The 20,512-nt window shown below is 61.6% G+C and overlaps 2 protein-coding genes across 7 annotated transcripts in view; one reads left to right on the forward strand and one right to left on the reverse strand.

The window, feature by feature from the left end:
• WDR25 (WD repeat domain 25) overlaps nucleotides 1-5,675 on the forward strand; it is a 137,188-nt gene extending 131,513 nt beyond the window's left edge. For all 3 annotated transcript variants that reach the window (XM_023628397.2, XM_023628395.2, XM_023628396.2), the window contains exons 5-7: nucleotides 1,708-1,878; nucleotides 4,416-4,556; nucleotides 5,224-5,675. In XM_023628397.2, the coding sequence (XP_023484165.1) occupies nucleotides 1,708-1,878; nucleotides 4,416-4,556; nucleotides 5,224-5,445 (534 nt within the window). In that variant the 3' untranslated portion in view covers nucleotides 5,446-5,675. The remainder of the gene's footprint in view (nucleotides 1-1,707; nucleotides 1,879-4,415; nucleotides 4,557-5,223) is intronic.
• A 5,226-nt stretch (nucleotides 5,676-10,901) lies between these two features.
• BEGAIN (brain enriched guanylate kinase associated) overlaps nucleotides 10,902-20,512 on the reverse strand; it is a 48,090-nt gene continuing 38,479 nt past the window's right edge. For all 4 annotated transcript variants that reach the window (XM_070249476.1, XM_023628393.2, XM_070249474.1 and 1 more), the window contains 5 exons: nucleotides 19,041-19,202; nucleotides 17,486-17,552; nucleotides 16,268-16,375; nucleotides 13,737-13,820; nucleotides 10,902-12,948 (listed from right to left, as the gene is read on the reverse strand). In XM_070249476.1, the coding sequence (XP_070105577.1) occupies nucleotides 11,623-12,948; nucleotides 13,737-13,820; nucleotides 16,268-16,375; nucleotides 17,486-17,536 (1,569 nt within the window). In that variant the 5' untranslated portion in view covers nucleotides 17,537-17,552; nucleotides 19,041-19,202 and the 3' untranslated portion in view covers nucleotides 10,902-11,622. The remainder of the gene's footprint in view (nucleotides 12,949-13,736; nucleotides 13,821-16,267; nucleotides 16,376-17,485; nucleotides 17,553-19,040; nucleotides 19,203-20,512) is intronic.

The raw sequence follows: 20,512 nt of genomic DNA on the forward strand, positions 1-20,512 counted from the left end.
TTTTTCTTCCGTTTCCCTTGCCCGAGGAGACATGGTGTTCAAAAAGATCCTTCGAAGACCGATGTTAAAGAGTGTACTACTGGGGGCTGGCTCCGTGGCCGAGTGGTTAAGTTCACGCGCTCCGTTGCAGCGGCCCAGGGTTCGGATCCTGGGCGCAGACATGGCACCACTCGTCAGGCCACGTTGAGGCGAAGTCCCACAACCCACAACTAGAAGTACCTGCAACTAAGATATACAACTATGTACTGGGGGGTGTTTGGGAGATAAAGCAGGAAAAAAAAAAAGATTAGCAACAGTTGTTAGCCCAGGTGCCAATCTTTAAAAAAAAAACAAACAAAAGAGTGGACTACCTATATTTTCTTCTGGGAGTTTTATTGTTTCAGGTCTTACATTCAAGTCTTTGATCCATTTTGAGTTAAGTTTTGCATATGGTGTGAGATAATGGTCCACTTTCATTCTTTTGCACGTGGCTGTCCAGTTTTCCCAGCACCATTTATCAAAGAGACTGTCTTTTCTCCATTGTATGTTCTTGGCACCTTTGTCAAAGATTAGTTGTCCGTAGATGTGTGGTTTTGTTTCTGGGCTTTCAGTTCTGTTCCGTTGATCTGTGTGCCTATTTGTCTGCCAGGACCATGCGGTTTTGATCACTATAGCTTTATAGTACTTTTTGAAGTCAGAGATTGTGACGCCTCCAGCTTTGTTCTTTTTTCTCAGGGTTGCTTTGGCTGTTTGAGGTCTTTTCTTCTTCCACATAAATGTTAGGATTCTTCGTTCTATTTCTGTGAAGAATGTCATTGGGATTCTGATTGGGATTGCGTTGAATCTGTAGATTGCTTTAGGTAATACGGACGTTTTGACATGTTTATTTTTCCAACCCATGAGCATGGAATCTCTTTCCATGAGTTTGTTAAGTGGAGATACTTGTTAGTCCTGGTCCTGGGACCCCCCCTACCCAAACCAGTTGTTTTAGAATGGAAGATGAGTGTGATAAAATGCTCTAAAGAGGGCGGAACAACTGCTTGATACTTAATCACGTTACTTTATGAGACAGGAAGCAATGGAATATTGGCAGTGATACTAAGAAATAAAAAGTGTCTTTAAAGCTGACCTCCGTGCTGTGGTTCTGGCTTTATGGTCTCCAAGAACGCCTGCTCCCTGTGATAGGATTACTGCTCCAGGGACAATAGGCTGGGACTTTATGAGCTGTGAATTATATGAGGTCTTCAGAAGCAAGACCCTCTTCACAAAGTATGGCCACAGTATTGATAGGCATCCCTGAGACCCTTTGCCTGCTCTTGACTAGCTGTGGGCCCTTCCCAAAGCTCTCTTTCATGGTCACCAGCTGCTCTCTTGGGGACCAGGCTGACTGCGGGGATCGTCACGCTGCCCTGGGCCCCCGTGCTGGTGGATGTGGGGTGGGCGGGGCGGGGGAGGACTCTTCATAGGGAGCTATCAGGCGAGGCTGTGGGAGGTATCACAGAGCAGGTCCCCAGGGAGACAGACATTTGCCTGGCGGGGAGGGAGGGCCCCAAGGGCTCCCTGCCCCGTGCCCCAGCTCCACAGCTCAGGCTGCTCAGCCTGGGGGTGCGTTGCCCAGCACGGTCCCCGTTAAACTCTCCTGCCCTCTGGGTGCTCGGCAGCCCTCCCTGTGGGTGCCTGCCCCGAACTCCTGGGGCCCACCAGCGTGACAGGCGTCCACTCTTGCAGGTGGTGAGAAGCTACAAGGCAGCCATCCAGCAGACCTTGGACATCCTCTTCCTCCAGGAGGGCTCCGAGTTTCTGAGCAGCACAGATGCTTCGAGCCGGGACTCCGCCGACCGCACCATTATCGCCTGGGATTTCCGGAGCTCCGCCAAAATCTCCAACCAGATTTTCCATGTGAGACAGCCTGTTTGGCATTGCTTTCAGGTTCAGCCCCGGACACGTCCCCGTAGCCCCCGGCTATCTGGGTCCCAGGTCACTTCCTGCGGGAGACGGTTCAGCAGGCAGGCTCTGGGGAGAAGATTGTCTGCCTGAAACCTCGAGGTGGGGGAAGGCAAAGCGTAGGGCCAGGCCCGTCCAGAGAACCTCCCACAGGCTCCCAGATCACAGCCACTCCCTAACTGCCCTCCTGCTCGTCTGCCCAGCGCAGCCACCGCAGGGTTAGGGTCTGGAGGGGCAGGCCAGTCCAGATTGACAGGAAGACGGCTGCACAACCCAAGACACCCCTCCCCTCTGTGCCACGCTAGCCAGCTGGCGGGTTTCTGCCCTCCCTTGCCCAGTGGCTTTGCCTGGGCTGTGGCTCCGGAGTTCCAGCAGGGACTCCGAAGTTAGACCACCTGCATTACAATCCTGGACTCACCACTGACACGCTGGGGGCCCTGGGCCCATTGCTTAGCCTCTTTGAGTCTCATTTTCCTCTTAGAAAATTGAGGATAAGAATATTACTTGCCTCATAGAACAGTTTTGAGAATTAAAAGAGATAATGCTTATAAAAAAAAGGGTCTAGCACAGTGCCAGGCACAGAGTGCTCCGTGAATGCCTTTCCTGTCATCACCTCTGTCATCATCACCACTGTCATCACCACCACCATCACCACCATCATCATCACCACCATTATTTTCAGCATTGCTATCACTACCACCATCACCATTACCGCCACCGCACCACCATCACCACCGCTCTTATCACCACCATCACCAGCACTGCTATCATATCGCCACCGTCATTTTCAGAATCACCATCACTACCGCCACCCTCATCACCACCATCGTTCCTGTTCACCGTCACTAGCACGAGCACCATCATCGCCATCACCATCCCCGTCACTACCATCGTCATCTTTTAAGATTTCAAATCAGCCATGGCTATTCTCTCCCACCCGCAATGAAAAACTATCTGTCAGGTGTACATATACAGCTTCTCCCGCTCCCTGCTTTTCCCTTGTTCTCAGCGGGTTCAAAGTGATCCTGCGCCAACCTGCCTCTGGACCTTCACTTCAGGGTTCTAGTGCAACTGCCTGGGAAGGCCAGGCCCCTGGAGGGGCGCAGGAGCGTGTCTGGCCACCAGGGCGTCCTGCCGCCACAGCCCCTGCAGAGACCAGGGCAAGCGAGCGAGGTGGAGGAAGGCGTGGCGCGCCCGAGCCGGCGGCCCTCCTGGATCACAGCTCCTCACTCGCTGTGCGGGGAGGAGGTGCTCTGCCGGGCAGTGTCCCTCTGGGGAGCTCCTCACGGGGCCACCGTGGCCTCCATGCTTCCAATGGGCACATTCGTCTGCTGCCGTGGTTCCCGCTGCTCCCCACGCTGCCCTCTGCATTGGGGCTCATTTAGCGAGTGTGGCTTAAGGACGATACTTAGAACATGGGAGCACAGGTGCAGGTGAGAGGGGTTAGGGGGTCTGTGTGACCGAGCCTATCAGACGGGGAGATTTCCCTGCCTGTGTTTTGAGCACTTTATTCAGGCATTCATCTTCTCCCGTGGCCGTTCACCGCCTCCCTTGCTGTGTGTTTTGCTGTGTGGGACCCTGGGCTGGGCTGGGACTGCCCTGAGGGCTCACGGTGGAGGTGGGGATGTGGGCGTGCGGATTCATTTTCTATTGCTCTGTAACAAGTGACCGCATGCTTGGTGGCTTAAACCAACAGAAATTTATCCTCTCACAGTCTGGAGGCCAGAAGTTTGTGGTCAGTGTCACCAGCTGAAATCAATGCGTTGGCAGGCCGTGCTCCCTCTGGAGGCTCCGGCGGAGTCTGTCCCTTGCTCCTTCCAGCTTCTGGTGGCTGCTGGGGATTCTCGGCTTGTGGCTGCATCACTCTAGTCTTCATGCCGACATCCTCCCGCCACTCCCTGCTCCTTCACAGCCACCTCCTGAGTGTCTGCTCTCCCCCGCCCCCCTTTTATAAGGATACCTGCGAGTGCACCTAGGGCAGCAATGCAGGAGAATCTCCCCGTCTCAAGATCCTTAATTTAATTATATCTACCTTCTTGATCTTTGGAGGGGCCATATAGGGTCCCAGGTTCCCAGGGACAGGGGACATTTCACGGGTCCCAGGAGTTAGGACATGGATATACTTGGGGGGACATTTTTCAGTCCACCACAAGGGCCGTGACCAAGGAGTGCAGGTGGCCTCTAGAAGCTGGAAAAGACAAGGGAACGGATTCCCCGCAGGGCCGCGAGAAGGAGCCAGCTCCGCTGGCACCTGGTTCCATCCCAGTGAGACCCACTTCAGTCTCTGCCCCCAGAACTGTGAGCTAACCATTGTGCGTTGTTTTAAGTCACTAAGAATTGTGGCAGTCTGTTGCAGCAGCCGTAGGAAACTCATACAGACCCCTCAGCTGAGGTCCAGGAGGAGGGCTCGATGCCCCGAGCAGAGTGCTGGGTGGCATGTCTGCCAGCCCACCGGGAGCCTTCTCCATCCTCTTTGTGGCCCTGTTTCCCAGGAGAGATACACCTGCCCCAGCCTCACCTTGCACCCGCGGGAGCCTGTGTTCCTGGCGCAGACCAATGGCAACTACCTGGCCCTCTTCTCCGCCGTGTGGCCCTACCGGATGAGCAGAAGGCGGCGCTACGAAGGGCACAAGGTACCCTGTCCCTGTCCCCCAGCTGGAAGGCTGAGCTCTGGCCCCAGAGCCTCCTGCCGGACAATGCCAGCAATGGACTTCGGGCCCAGAGTGTGCGGGCCCTCTGTCCAGGCAGATTCTGTTTCCTGTTTCCCAGGTGACCATATGCTCTGTGGCCTGGTGTCCACTCAAGGCCCTGGGCCACACCTGGCCCTACCCCAGGCCCCAGCCGCTGGTGGGAAAAATTTTCCCTCACTGGTTGGCTCATACGGACAGGTCAGAGTGATGGGGGGAATGGCAGGACAGAACGGGGGTGGGGGCCATTTCTACGTCAATCCCCTTTCCCCACTGAGGCCTGCCTCACTGGGACAGAGGGGCCCTGGGGACTCAGTGACCATCAGCGAGGCCAGACACCGACAGCCATGCTGGTGCTGTTCCATCGTCATCCCGCTAAACTAGCCTTGTGCACCAGGGTCCAAACCGGGACCCCAGCCTCACGGGAGGAGCTCAGGCTTTGGCTTGGGGCTGCTGGGTGTGAAGCCAGCTCTGCTCCCTGCCTGCTCTGGGCCTCAGCCCGCTCCTCTGTAGGGTGGGCGTAATAACGCCCTCACAGGGACAGGCTGGAGGAAGAGGTGGGACTGCGTGGGGGCCGCTGTGGCCTGCTCACCCTCGGTGTCGCCCTCTGCAGGTGGAAGGCTACTCGGTGGGCTGCGAGTGTTCCCCGGACGGGGACCTGCTGGTGACGGGCAGCGCTGACGGCCGGGCCCTGCTGTACAGCTTCCGCACTGCCAGCCGAGCGCGGATACTGCCCGGGCATGCCCAGGCCTGTGTCGGCACCACCTTCCACCCTGTGCTGCCCTCCGTCCTCGCCACCTGCTCCTGGGAGGGTGATGTTAAGATCTGGCACTGAGCCTCCGAGTGTGGAACCTTCCAGACGCCAGCAGGGTCCCAGGCTCCCCTTCTTCTGTGGGGTGGGTTGTGTAAGCACTGAGGTTGGCTGCCTCCACCCCCCTGTAAGCCTCAGTTTCCTCATCTGTAAAATGGGGGCAAAGTCCGTTTGTCTCAGGGTCGTGAGGACCACATTAGTGAAGGCACCTGGCAGGTTGCTGGTGACGCTCAATAAATGTGAGTGTTTTGCTATTTCTTAGGTTATTTCAGCGGCAGATACGTTTTGGCAGCTTCGTCTTGCAGGCCCACAGGAGCTCTGACACAAAGAGGATGGTGGGGGCTTGAGATGGGGTCAGCCTGGCTCTGCTGGGCCTGATGAGGGAGTGCCCAGGGCAGACAGAGGCTCTGGGGGACTGTGGGTCTGAGGTCTGCCCTCAGGAGCTCCGTGCTGGAGCATGGCAGGCCCTGCTGCTCACAGGGCGCAGGCCCCTCTAGCTGTGCACACACAGCGTGGCCAGCTGGGCCCCTGGGTCTGCCCAAGCCCTGGGGCCCTCTAGGCTCCCTCTTGCCCACTGCCTGTTGGTGTGCATGCTGCCCACGCGAGTGTGTCTGCCCTGGGTGAAGCAGCAATGTGGAGGAGCAAAGGGCCCTTGAGGAGTTGCAAGGAGCTGGGCTGGGAAGACCCAGCTCCCCGGGGATCTGGGCAGGCCAATGAGGACTAACCCCGCCAGGGCCATAAGTGAGCGGCCGCCCCCATGAGCCCAGGGATCCACTGCCCTGAGCACATGGTCCCAAGTGACCCCCCACCCCGGCCCCTTGAAGGGTGAAGAGAAATACGCTCCCCAGGCCCGTGCAGGATGCAGGGTCCCAGTGAGTGCTGGGAGCTCAAGGTGGGATCCCCTTCTCTTTTTAGGCTCAAAAATGGCTGATTTGGTGAAAATAAAGATAATCACATCCCGTGCCCAGTGGGTCTGGTCCCCAGCAGAAGTGGAGGCCCCACAGGGGCTGCCCTGGCCTGAGCAGGGCGGAGGCTGCGTGCGTCCTTCAGCACCTGGTGCGGCCATGGATGTTCCCAGTGCCCTCACACAGCTGTCCTGCCGGGCCTCGCTCACGCTCTCACCTGCACCGCAGGTGACTTCCCCGGCTCTGAGGGGCAGCTCTGTGACCTGTGAAGCCCACCCTGGGTCACTTCTGGGTGAAGCCTTCCCAGATGATGGCTCCCCATACTGTGCGCCAATCGCACTGCTGCCCCCTCTGCTGGGCCTCCCCCGCCCCCTCCCTCCCTCATTCAGGGCTCTGCGCAGACGGTGGGCCTCAGGGAGGCCTCTCCCCACCTCCTGGCAAGCTCAGTCTCCTCCCGCAGGGCGCTCGGCTCCCCGGATGCTGTAGATGCTGGCGCCGCCCAGCCCCACGCGCACAGTGGGTGTGAGCCTCACAGGGCTGCAGTGCCCGCTCTGTGCCTGGCCCCTGGCGCACAGTGGGCCTTCTGTGAACAACTGCAGGTGTGGCCTGCCGACAGGATGCGGGCTTTGGGATCAGACAGACGTCTACTTAAACCCTGCCATCGCCTGTCGTCACCGTGTGGCCGCAGCCAGTGCTGAGCTGCCCAGTGGCTCGGTTTCCCTTCTGTAAAGTGAGAAGCACCAGTAGCCAGCTTGCGGGGATTCCTGAGGCTGGACCTGTGCAGCTGTGGCAGGGCCTGGATGCAGCCGGCACTCAGGCAGCGGCAGCTGGCAGTATGAGTAATAATGTTAATGCTAGTCAGTCCAGTTGCTCGAGGGAGGAGTCCAGCCAGTTTAGGCCGGAGGGCGCAGTCCGGCTCCGTTCTCAGCCCTTGGGCCGAGGGTTGGCGGGGCCTCTCCCGTCCTCCCTGTGCATCAGCCTCGACCAGGTTCAGTCTCACGGCAGGAACCCCCCCCCCCAGGGTGGCCTTCCTCCTCCATTCCCCGTTGACAAGTCTCAGGGAAGGACCCTGACTGGCTGGCTTCTGTCACGCATCACCCCAGACCAGGGTCCTTGGCCAGGCACAGCTGCCCTGTAAAGCTGGAGGGGAGGGTGCTGGGCCCCCTGTGTTCTCGGGACAGCGTGTCTCCCCGGGTCTGGCCTGGACAGGCCGTCAGCACACATTTGTGGGGTGCATGAGTGACGTGTGGATGAACTGAGACACGCCGGGAGGGGAGGGAGGGGACTGGCCTCCCCAGGGCGCCTGTCGTTGGCCTTTCCTGCCCCCGCCTTGCCTGCAGCCCCTGGTGCTGGAGTCCAGACGTCCTGCTTTCCAGCCCAGCCTGAAGCGGGCGGTCGTCTGCCTGCCCTGCTGGGGGCATCTCCTGAGTGAGCTCTCACGGCAGGGTGTGCTGCGTGCTTTCCCCACCGGGACGTGTTAACATCACCGCTCGCTTAGTGAGCGTCGCTTACAGACCGTCTCAGTCAGGCTCTGGGGTGTGGCCATGGGATGACCTCCCCATCCACAGGGCTGCCCGGCCCCCCTCCTGTGCTGAGCCCACCCCCTGGCTGCCTGCCACCGTGTGGGATTTGGAGCCAGGAGACTGGCTCAGGTCCCAGGCCCATCCTCCGCTTGCATCCGGCCTCTGCACGTGCTTTGCTTCTCTGAGCCTCAGTTTCCTCATCTGTAAAGTGGGGACAAGCCGGGGAGATAATGCAGAGGAAGGGCTTTATAGACCAGTATCTTCCTACCTCACGGGGCAAACACCACCTAAACCTCCGTCCTTGACGTCCGTTTCTTTCCCACACTGGTGCCCTTGACCCAACCAAAGCTCTGATCCTCGTGGAGCCAGGGGGTGTCCAGGGCGCCCCAGAACCACAGCCTCTGTTTCTTAATGCCACTCTCTGTGGATCTGGCTTCTCAGCCCAGTGCCCCATGAGTGCTGGTTGCAAGCCCCTCCCTTTTTAGGTAATTTTTCTGAAGAATGGCAGGTGTCCTGCATGTCTCTGTTTCTTTTTCCAAATGCTTTCTCCCAGAGAGCATCCTTACAGGCTCGCTCTGGTCCTCTGTAGGGTGTCTGGGAGTTCACATTTGCAACTTTAAAACAAGAGAGCTAAATGCAGAAAGTGAGGAGCGGGAATGCCAAAGAAAAGCGGGCTGTCCCGCCACCCGCTTCCCGGGGCTCAGAGCTTGCCTTTCCCCTCACCTGCACATCTGAAATACAGATCCGGGCTGTCAAGGGAGAAGACGGTTTCACCTCAACACGCCAGCATGGCTGTGTGCTGCCAGCGCGAGGCCATGACTGTTGAGTGGCGCTGGTCTCGCAGTCCCCCGTGAGGTCGCTGCCATCCCCGCTGTCTAGTTGAGGAAGCTGCAGCTCGGAGGGCAGAGGGACGTGCCCAGGACCGTGTGACTCCGTAGCCTGTGGTCTTCCCCCTCCCGGGATCCTCCTCTGGCCTAGCCTGGGGCTCTCCACACGGTGGGGCCACCTACTGTCTAGGGGTCCCTGGGAATCTCATTTCAGAGTCCTCAGGCTCTAGAAGGGGAAACTGGCCCAGAGGGACTCACCTAAGGTGACATGGCAAGCTGGCGGCAGAGCCCTGCTCCACACTTCCCCGCTGGGGGTCGAGAAGAAACGTATATGGATGGGTAGGTGGGTGGTGGGTGCACAGACAGGGTCCCATTGGGGGTCAGCAGGACTCCAAGTGGAGGGAGGGGTGATTGGCAGAGGGAACCGCACACTGGCTATGGTTGTGGCTGGCTTTGGAGGCCATGGCAGGACAGCTCTGTGACGTATAGAGCCATCTAGGGGGGCACTGAGATGACACTGGGGGGGCCAGGACCCTGAATCTGAGAAGGCCCTCTGGGCCAAGGCTACAAAGCCCTCGGGGTTCCCAACCCTGCTGCCCAATCGCACGCCGACACGTGGGGCTCACGAGGCTGGGGTCCCTTCTGGGTGAGAGCCTGCTGGGTGGGTGCCCAGGGCCACATGTTTTTCCCTACACCTGCCAGTTGCCCCCAGTTCAGTGAGGCTCACTTCCCCCATCTGCCCACAAGGAAACTGAGCCCCAGAGAGGGGAGCTGACCCCCAAGGCTCTCTGCAGCCCCCTCTGGCTTGGGGAGGCTGCTCCTAGGGCGCGTCTGCTCCTGGGGAGGCAGCCAGGTGGGCTCTGGCCTCTCCTCCAGAAGCAGGTCAAGTGCAGGGATGCTGGGAGCCACAGCTGAGGCCCACCTTCCTTGGGGTCGCCTGGCAAGAGGCAGACCCACCTGGGAGCTACACGAAGCTGGGTGGGCAAGGGAACTTCAGGCATGCTCCCAGGCCAAGGTGAGCCAGAAGCCCCCTGGAGGAACAGACATAAAGCGCCCCCGCAGAACTTTGCAGAACCCCCCGCCGCCCAAGTACATTCTCAAGGGTATTGATGAGCATGCATCCAAGATAACCAGGCACACGAAGAAACACGGCAACATGGTCAGGAACCCAGAGAAACAGATCTGCATGGGCCCCACATGATGGAAGGAAGCCCCAGACCCAGACGTTGAACCAGCTGTGCCCACGGTGTTGAAGGAAATAAAGGACAAGCTTGGAAACAGCTCTAGGGCATAGGAGACTATCAAAGTAGCATAGTGGATGTGTACAACTGCACAGAACTTCTAGAAATGGGAAACATTAATAACTAAAGCTAAAAAGTCAGAGGCTGTGTTTGGCAGCTGAGTGGGTACAGCAGAAGAGAATTAGTGAAATGGCAGACCAATGACGCAGACTCACTATGGCAAGATGAAAATGGGGCCCATGCAGAAGAGACGAAGAGGATACAGTGAGAGGGTCTGCCATTGCTCCAACGGCATCCCAGGGCGAGAGAAGGGAGAAAACGGCAGAGAAAAAAGGATAGTTGAGAATGTCCTAGAACTGATGAAATACATCAATCCACAGATCCAAGAGTCCCTGTGAACGCCCAAGAAGGATAACCCCACAAGACACACCTCAGGGAAACTGCAGAAAACCAAAGTGAAAGGGATGGTCCTGAGCAGCTGGGAGAAAAAGACAGATGACCACCAGGGGAACAGCTCCCGGAGGGAGAGCTGGCGAGGCTGCACCCCAGGGGAAGCCAGAGAACAGCGCAGGTGGCATCTCTGTGTGCTGGGGCAAAGGGACCACCTGCTCACATCCTCCCCAGTGAGAATGTCCTTCAAAAACGGGCAAAGACATCTTCAGAGAAATAAAAGCTGGGAGAATCTCACCAGGAGAGCCGCCCTAAAGGAATCCTAGGGAATCCTTATGCAGAAGCAAAGTCAGATGTGGGAATGAATGAGGGAGTAGAAATGTGTGGGATAAGGTAAAGGAACACCGTCTAAAAGGCTCTCATAAGTGTAGCGGGTCAGACAATGGCAATTCAAACCCGACACATGCCCGGTGGGGGCAGGAGCATCAGGGTCAGGAGACGCCTCGGCCGCAGAGAGAAGACGGGGAAGGACACCAGGGCCACATGTCCCTGTGATCAGAAGGCAGTGGGGAGAAGAAACAGCCCAGACCCAGATTCTTTCCACCGATGTCTTTTATTAATGAATGCAAAATACAGTACTAACGGAGACAGGGCATGCATGGCGGACGACAGGAAAGCAAGCCACAGAAACCGGGAGTCAGAGGGCCTCATACGTCTGAGGTAGAGCGAGGTGGTGCCAGGGAGCGGGACACTGGGGGACGAGCACCGGCCCCACTCGGGACGACGGACCACGGGAGAGCTCGGGGGGTGTCGGCCACACGGCGAAAACAGTTTAAAACGTTTCCCATCCCTTCACCCGTTCCAGTTCCCCTCTTTGTGGACAGAGCTTCGGGGTTCCCTTGTCACTGGCTCACCGGGGTGTCTCCGTAGGACACCGTCCTTCCCTCCAAGGGGCAAGCCCCACTTGCCCTCATCCGAAAAATAAAGGAGCTTTGTGTTGAAAACGCCAAGGCTGCCATCCAGGGAGCTGGAGGCCAAGTGCGTTAAGAAAGACCCTTTTTCTCTATAAAAATAGTTTCACTTTATAAAAGGGGGGAATGCTCATCTCAGGTGGGGAGGGACGCTGGAATGTGAAAAACGTTCTGGGGGCAGTTCCACCGTGGCGGGGCTGGGGCGGACGCGACAACGCGGGGCGGGCCCTGCTCTCGGCCGGCTCGCCGGGGGCAGGTGCACGAGAGGGGCCTGGCGGCGGGGCCGGGGGGCGGGGCGGGGGCGAGGCTGGCCCCGGGCCGGGCCGGGCCGGGCCGGGCGGCGCTCAGTTGAGCAAGGTTCCGTAGAGCTGGGCCTTCGTGAGGCTGTCCTTGCGGCTGAGCCCCGCGCCGCCAGTCCGCGCGAAGGCCGGCTGCGGGCTGAGGCGCGCGGCCGGGAGCATCTCCGGGGAGGCCTCCATGGAGCTGGGCTCCAGGGAGTCCCTGGAGCTGTGCGGGCTGCGCTCGGGCTCGGGGCTGCCGGCCGCCGCGCACAGCCTGTCGCCGGGCGCGTCCCCGGGCGCGTAGCCGGGCAGCGGGTCGGCCGCGCGGCCGGGGCTCAGGCTGCGGTCGGCGGCCGCGCGGAGGAAGCAGGGCTCGGCGCGGCGGCCGCGCGCCAGCTCGGCGCCCTCGGGGAAGCTGTCGGCCTTGTAGGCGGCGTAGCGCGGGCTGGCGCGGCCCTCGGCGCCCTCGCCGCCGTAGTAGCGTTCCGAGAAGCTGCAGGGCGACGCGCGGCCGGCCGCGGGCGCGGGGACCGGGTAGGCGCCCACGTCCTCCACGCTCAGCGGCCGCCAGCGCGCGCGCGCGTCCTCGCCGGGCAGCCGCGCCGCCCCCGGCTGCGCGCGCAGGCTCCACAGGTTGGGCGGCATGAGCGCCTGGCGCGGGCCCGGCGACGCCGGGAAGCGGAAGGGCTCGGCCGGGTAGGGCGACACGGTCCGCGCGAAGCCCGGGGCCACCTCGGCCTCGAGCGGCGCGGCCACGGCGGCCGCGGCCTTGGCGAAGCGCGGGCTGCCCTGGAAGGCGGCGGCGGCGGGCGGCGCGCGCTCGAAGAGCTCGTCGCGGCCGGGCCGGTACAGGGCCTGCTGCGCGGCGGGGAGCGTGCCCGCCGGCGCCGGCTCCTTCTCCTCCGACGTGGCGCTGAAGCTCGAGTAGGAGCTGGACGTGGGCAGCGAGGCTGCGTAGGCCGGGAAGGCCTCGTGCCGGAAGGCGGCGGGGAAGGCGGCCGCCTCGGCCTCGTCCTCCTCGTCGGCCGCGCTGTCGGTGGAGTTCTGGGCCCGCAGGAAGCCCACGTCGGTCCCGGGCGCGTCCACGCTGGGCCGCCGGTCGCGCCGCCGCTCCTCGGGGCAGTAGAGGGCCGTGTCGCTGCAGTAGATGTCGCCCTTGTAGGGGGGCCGCGCGCCCGGCTTCTCGCCGCAGTCGCCGAAGGCCAGGTCGCGGCCCGAGGCGTCGGACAGGCGGGAGGACAGGCTGGCGGGGTCGGGCTTCTCCAGCACCTTGGCGATGACGCAGGTGGGGACGCTGTCTGCGTAGGCCGGGTGGCAGAGCGGCGAGGGCAAGCTGCAGCCGTGCTTCTCCATGTGCAGGCTCACGCGCTCCTGGAACTCCGAGGGCAGCTGCGGCGGGGCGGGGCGGCGACAGGGGCGGCAGTCAGCCCGGGACCGCAGCTGCCGCGGACTCCCGGCAGGTGGACCAGGAGGGAGCTGCGCCGGGCTCCCCAGCTGGAGCCGGGGCCCAGGACGCCTCAGGGCCCCTGGTCACCTGTACTCCCCCCACCCCCCCGCCGCAGCCCCCGCATTTCCTCCCCTGAGGGATTCACTTGCTCCCCCCACCCCCCAGCCATGTGGCCTGGGGGCTCCTGAACACACAGACTCAGAAACAGATGCAACAAAGATCCAGGGCCAGGGGCCCAGCAGGTTCCGCAGGAGCGCCTGGTGCCTGTGGGGACATCCCACTACTGTTTGATCTATTTGAGAGTGTCTCAGGGGTGGCCCAGGGAGAGGGGACACCGACGGAGGCCTGGATGACGGGAGAGCGTGGAGAGAGGGGCAGCCTGGCTTTGGCACCAGAGAGCCCTGTGGCCTTGGCCAGTCATTGTGCCCAAACCGAACTGCAGGGTTTCTGTGAGGCTCACACTGGGTCACTCTGCCCCATCAGTGCTCCGAGGACGGTGTGGGGGGGGCATGGAGCCGGGACAAGGAGCAGCCGGCAGAGGAAACCGGGGGGAATGGGCGGCTGTCCACACCGGGTGGAGTGTGCGTGGGGTGGCCCTTCCAGCACCTCTCAGAAAGGCTGCGGGGGCGCCGGGGGCAGAGGCCGCAGGCTCACCCAGCGCCTCCCCCTGGGGGTGGGGAGAGGCCATGCCCCAGTGGCGCGGGCGGCTGGCAGGGCGGGCCCACGTTACCTCGGACACCTTATGGACCCTGCCGTAGGTCTGGCTGCACTGCAGCAGCTGGGCCGCCAGGCTGCAGTCCTGCCTATAGAGTTCCTGGAAGACAAGAGAAGGCGTTTGGCGCAGGCCTGCCCCTTGCCCAGGTCCCTGCCGCCCTGACTGGCGCCCAGGGGCCAACACAGAGAGCCGGTGGGCAGAGTGGCTATGTGGGTGGCGGGACAAGGACCCTCTCTGGGCCTCACAATCTTGCCTGCAGAATGGGGGCCTCGGCTCTGACCCGGAGCTGCCGGGGCATGAAGGGGGCCCTGCCAGGCAGTCCTGCGGCTGCCCCAGATGGGACCCTCCCACAAAGTGGGGGCAGGGGTAGAAGGACTCAACGGTTCTTGAACTCTCGGAGGCCCCAGGCATGGTGACAGGCCTGGTCTGCCCGTCCCTCGGCCTCCCAAGTCCCTCCAAAGAGAACTGAGGGCACAGTGCTGGCATAAGGATGAGGAGGGAGCTGCAGCGCCTGCCACCCCCAGTCCCAGGCTGGCTGCCCACGCCGCGTGCTCAGAGCATGGCCTGGCAATGGGAGTGGCTGCAGGGCTGGGCGAGGGTCAGGGAGAGTGGGACAGAGGGCCTGTGTGACCCCAGGTCGAGGCGGGGCCCGGCTCAGCCTCCTGAGCTGAAAACAGATGCAAACAGTAGGAATGGAGGGGACTGGGTCTCGTCTTTGGAAAATCTCTGTTGCATGTGCCTGTGGCTGGGCCTTCACTCCTGCCCCACCCAGGGACCCTCGGCCTGAGGGCTCTGACAGTGAGGAATCTGGGGCCCACCTGCTCCCAGGCCTCAGCTCAACTAGGACCAGGTGTGCTGCGGCTCAGGCCCGCTGTTGAAGGTGTGGGCGCCCTCGTTATCCCCCCGCCCTGGACCTGGAGCCCCCCCCACCTCCTCCTTCTCGGCTGAGGCTGCTGCCCCACTTGGCCTGCACAGTGGAGGGAACCTGGGTCCCCAGCCCCCTTGCCTCCATGGGCCTCCTGGGAAGGGCAGAGTTGGCTGAGAGCTGAGAACTGACCCCTGTGAGGCCCACGACTGGCTGCCACTGGCATCAGAGGACTGCAGGGGCTGCCCAGCCAGCCCAGGTCTGCCGCTGGGTGGTTGACAGACGGCTGGCAGCCGCCCTGTCCTGGGGCCTCCCTTCTTCTCATCTGCAGGGCTCCTCGGTGATCCCAACCCATCTGCGGCCTTGAATGCCGAGAGCATGCTGATCTCGGCCTTGAACTCCAGACCCCAATCTCCAGTGTCCCAATGTCTTCCCAGCATCTCCTCCTGGACGTCCAGCGCACTGTGGAACCCAGCTCCTGCTGTCCCCACGCCTGCTCCTCCCCCGGCATCCCCAGCTCAGGAGACGGCAGGACCCGTCTCTTTCTCTCACACCCTACATCCAAAATCTTGGTCAATCCTGTTGGTTCCATCCTCAAAATATAACCAGAATCGCAGCCCTTCTCCCCACCTCCACGGCCGCCATGCGGGCCGAGCCCCAACGTCCTTCCCCCGGATTGCTGCCAGTCTCCTCCTCGGTCTCCCTGCTCCTGCCCTCGTCCCCTACAGTCTGTTCCCAGCAGCAGCCCTGTGAGCCCAGCAGAAGTCCAAGTCCAGTCCTGTGACTCCTCTCTTCAAGAACCTTCAGTGGCTCCCTGTTTCACTCAGAATAAAACCCAGCTTCCTCCGGGAGCCTATACACTGTGGCCTCATCTTTCTGACCTCAGACCCTGGGCCTCCTTCCTGCCAAGAGCCCACTCGCACCGCCTTGCTCTTCTTCGAACTACCCAGGCCCACCTTCGCCACCGTGGTTCTTTCTGCCTGGAAGGAACGCTCTTCTGGGACATCCCGTGGCCAGCTCCCTTGCCACCTTCGGGTCTGGGCTGCTGCAGCCTCTCCCAGGAGCGCCCTCTTGAAATGTGCTACCCCTGCAACTGGCAGCTCCCTCGCACGCTCCCTGCTTTATTTTCTCCGCGGCATTTAGCACTTCTGACACAGCGCATGGATGCGCATCTCGCTTGTTTTCCGTCTGTCTGCCCGGCTCGGATGTAAACTCCACGTGGGCAGGGATGTTTCTGCCTGTGTTGTTCACACCATATTCTCAGAGCCCAGTAGGGTCTGACGGAATTAGTGAGTGTGGGGTCAGCTGTCAGGAGTCGGTGGAGGGCAGCCGGGCCCATGTCCCACGGCCCTGAAAGTGGGGCCCCACGGGTGGCCACACAGCTCTGATGCCCCTGGGGCTGGCTGAAGGCAGGAATGCTGAGCGGGGTCAGCAAGGCCTGCCGTGAACAGGATGATCTGGCCAGTGCTCCCTACCTCGAGTCCTCTTTCCTTCCAGGGTCTTCCAGGACGCCCTCGGCGGTGCATCTCTGGGGAGGCAGCCCCTGTCCTCCCCGACTGCCCAGGTGCTCCTGGAGGCCCTGACCGCCCTGTCCATCCACCTGCCGCTGGGCCAGCCCCCCGAGCCCGGGGCCGTAGTGCCTGGGCCTGGCCCCTTGGGGTCGGAATGGCCTGACACTCACGTTGTCCTCCGAGAGCTTGTCGATGGTCACCTTGGCCTCCAGCAGGTGGCTGTTGAGGGCGACGATCTCATGGCTCAGCGCTCGCTTCTCTTCCTCATAGTGCTGGCCCTGCGGGGGGCAGGGCAGTGGTGGGGGTGGTCAGCCGTCAGCCAAGGCCTGGGGCTCAAGCCCCGCTGTGCCATTAGGCCACACGCGTGCCCTCTTGCAGCCGATAATGATGAGGTGTTTGGAGGGCTAGGGAGTGCAGAGGTCAGAGCACAGACCCCCCCCCCAAGTTCAAATCCCGCGCCACCACTGACAAGCCAGATGGCCTCGGGCACGTCACGGCCTGCCTGAGCCTCAGTTTCTCATCTGCACCACAGGAGTCACGTCCTCCTCCTGGGAGGCTGGGGTGAGGACCGAGAGAAGATAGTTTGTGCTCAGCCCGAAGCCTGGCCCATCTCACTGGACAGATTGGGAAACTGAGGCTCAGAAAGGAAAGGGCCCTTGTCCAGGGGCCTAGCAGAGCCACCCCAGCTCCCGCCAGCAGCTGGAAGACAGGCAGGCGTCGAACAGCCATTTCTGATTTCCAAAAGCAAAATAAGCTTGCAACCACTAAAAAGAGGGAACTTCTCTCTCGGTGGAGGGAGGTGCCAGAAACGGCCCACCCGTCCTCGAGGGCGAGCTCTGAGGTCAGAGGGGACCAGGGGGCCCACCTCCACCACTTCTATTTCTTCACACCGAGGGCTCCCCAGCCCCACCAACAGAGAGAAACGCAGCTGTGCCGGCTGTCTGCAGATGGGGGGGTCTCCAGGAGGGTCTCTGCCCGCCCTGCCCCGGGCCAGGCACGGCCCGGTCTCGTTTATTCCTCATGGTAAGAGGGAGGGGTCCTGAGAGAGGCGCCGTGGGGGCTCAAACCCAGCTTTGGCTCACCCGGGGCCCGAACTCAGGCCTCCGTCCTCCCAGGTCTGGGTCTCTTGGCTGGCGGTCCCCAGTGCATGCGCGTCCTCTCTCCCACTCACGCCTCCAGCTCAGCATGCACCGCCTGCTGCTGAGGCTCACGGGGCAGCTCTGAACCCTACCACTCCCTTGTCCTGACAGCACCCTCCCATTCGGTGCAGAAAGGGGTGGGACCCAAGGGGCAGGAGGTCAGGAAACAAGGCCTGTGACCTGGCTCCTGCATGGGCAGGGTGGCTCCCCCGGGGTCCAGAGCTGAGGGCCGTGGGGCGGGGGCCTCACCATGCGGTACAGCTTGTCCTCCAGCTCCTGGTTGATCCTTTGCAGCGCCATGTAGTTGCTCTGAATCCTGGAGGAGGAGGCAATGGGTCACCGGTGCGAGCCTTGAGCCTCCCATGACCCCTCCAGCGACCGGCTGGATGAGCAGGGCGGGGCTGAAAGCAGGCCCCCTGAGCCCATGCGCTGGCCCACCCTGGTCTGATTGCCCCTCTGCACACAGCAGAAAGCGTCGATCTCAGCTAACCTGCTGAGGCCTTTCCTGGGTCAGGGTCCAGGACCCCTGGGAGATGAGAGGGGGAGCCCTGTCATTCACAGGCGACTCAGTCAGGTCCTCACTCAGAGCCAGTGTACTGGCGTTTTACACACAGCTCTTACAGGCCTTAAGACTGACCATGCGATGGGCCCGGGATGAGTGCTGGAGACTTGGTTCCCCTGGAAGACGGGAAGGTGGAGGCGAGTGCGGGGCAAAATCGGGCGCTCTGCTTCCACTGCTGCCACGCAGTGTGACAGCGGAAGGGAGCTCGGGACAGACTCCATCCTCTCGGCAACCTGCGTGTAGTGTTATTGCCTCCTGTCTCACTAATGGGGAAACTGAGGCTAGAGGTGCCTACAGCAGGAAGCGGCAGAGCTGGGACCTTCACCGAGGTCTGACAGCGCTGCCCAAGCCTGGTTCCCACAGGACTCTATGGGGACACCCAGAAGGCCCAGCAGGATGGGCCCTGAAGGGACAGCCAGCCCTGCTGGCAACTCCTGTCTCGACATGGCATCAGCCGGTGCTCTATAAATATTTAAAATAAACCGGCCCAGCAGCAAAGTCTGCCTTCTCTTTGCGTTCTTCCTAAAGGAAGGCTGGAAAGTGTGTAATGTTTTAGGAAAATGTGCAGAACAGTGTTTTCAGAAAAGTTTTTTTTTTTTTTTTTGAGGAAGATTAGCCCTGAGCTAACTGCTGCCAATCCTCCTCTTTTTGCTGAGGAAGACTGGCCCTGAGCTAACATCCGTGTCCATCTTCCTCTACTTTATATGTGGGACGCCTACCACAGCATGGTGTGCAAAGCGGGGCCATGTCCGCACCCCGGATCTGAACCAGCAAACCCCGGCTGCCGAAGCGGAACGTGTGAAACTTAACCGCTGCACCACCGGGCCAGCCCCAGAAAAGTTTGGTTTTTAAGGGAGTAATTGCTCAGGGTCCCTCATCCACGCTTCACTTGCTGCTCAAGGGATCGGTCCCTAACCTCTGGTTCATCAAGGTCCCTAACCTCTGGCTCATCTCCAGGGCTAGACATCACTTTTCCTATCAAAGACCCAGGGGACCGTGGCTGGGACCCTGGCGGACCAGTCGGGGTCTGGAGATGGCCGCTTCTGTGGGAAGAGCCTGTCCCTGGCAGTAGCCAGACCCGGGTTAAGATCCTGGTTTGGTGGCTCTTGGCACAAAGTACAACTTTGGAAAAGGAGCTGGCCCTCATTGAGCCCGGGACTCCCCATCTGCGAATGGGGTCACCAGATCGGTGGGAGGCAGAGCTCTGCGCTGAGACCCCGGGGCCCCGCCCCGCCCCCTCACCTGCGCAGCTTCTCCGTGACCTTCTCGAGCTCCTCCTGCGCGCGCCGCAGCTCGATCTCCAGGTAGTGGCGCGTGGAGTCGAACTCGGTCTCGAGCTTCTCGAGCTTGTGCGTGGTGTAGGACAGCCGCTTCCGCAGCTCGCCCTTCTGCTCCTGCAGCGCGCTGAAACGACACGCGGCGGCGGGCCGGGCCGCGGCGCTGAGCGCGGGGAAACTGAGGCCGCGCCGGCCAGTCGGGCTGTGCGTGCACCGCATGCGCCTAGCCAGACTCACACACGCACACTTGCATGCGCACACACGCGCGCGCACACACACACACACACCCCTCTGTGGGCAGCACTAGAGGCTGACGGCCCCTCAGGCGTAGGGACTGACACTGAGCCAGTCGGGCCCAGGTCATCCGTCAGCCTCCAGCAGCGCCATGTCAGAGGTGTCACCTGGGAGGAGAAACGTCTGGACCCCAGAACCTGGCTCGTGTTGGGGGCGGCTTACAGGGCGGCCCTCCCTCTCCGAGCCGACCTCTGGATGGGGAAGCTTACAAGGGCCCCAACTTCGGCTCCTCCACAGCGCTGGGTGGGGATTCTGAGGCCCAGAGGTGTCAGTGGCACACCCTAGACCAGACCTCTTTTCCCCAAATTGGCTGTGTGACCTCCGGGCCAGGGAGGGGACGGGCCAGGAAGCCCCATGCCCAGGCAGCAGCCACCACAGTGGCCAGCTGGCCGCACACAGCATCAGAAACTCAGGAAAGCCCCAGCCTGCTGTGTCCCCTTCCTCCAGGAAGCCCTCAGGCCCCGCTCCTGAGGCTCTCTCCCCCACAGACTGGGGGACCCCGAGATGCTGAGCCCCCAGGCTCAGAAAACAGACTCGGGAGAGTCCGGCCTCTGAACCGTGGCAGTCAGCTCACTTGAGCATAGTCATCAGTTGGGCACAAGGTGGAGGGGTGGGTGTGGGTGTGGGTGTGGGGGCTGCGCCCAGGGGACTGGCTGTGAACTCTACCCGGGCAGGGACCACCTCCTGTCAGTAGCCACGCAGCACCGGGAGAGGAGCCCGCAGGTCCACACGCGCTCCACGGCCCTTTCCTTTACTGACCGGGCCCCAGAGGGCAGGGGCTGCTGGCCGAAGGACACGGCTTTGAGGTGGGGCCGTGAGAGCTGCTCTCTGCAGAGAAGGGGGCTGCTGTGCGCCGGGAGGGGCGCGGGGGCGCTCCGCAGGGTGTTCGCCACAACAGAGCCAAGAATCAAGCTGCTCTTCAGCACTCTGGGTGGGCGCTGCCCCGTCACCGCGCACTACAGTGACGATGAAGCCCAGGGTGCTGTGGCCCAAAGATGGGCACCAGCCTGTGCCGTGGGGTGGGCAGGGGCTCCGCTGTCCCACAGACCTAGCTACTGGTCCCCTCCATCTGCCCCCAGGGGCCCACTACCCACCTGAGCCTCCGCTTCCCCCTGGGAAGCAGGGACTGCCCCCGTCTTGCCC

This window comes from Equus caballus, chromosome 24 (genome assembly GCF_041296265.1).
Source record: "Equus caballus isolate H_3958 breed thoroughbred chromosome 24, TB-T2T, whole genome shotgun sequence".
In the NCBI taxonomy this organism is placed as follows: domain Eukaryota; kingdom Metazoa; phylum Chordata; class Mammalia; order Perissodactyla; family Equidae; genus Equus; species Equus caballus.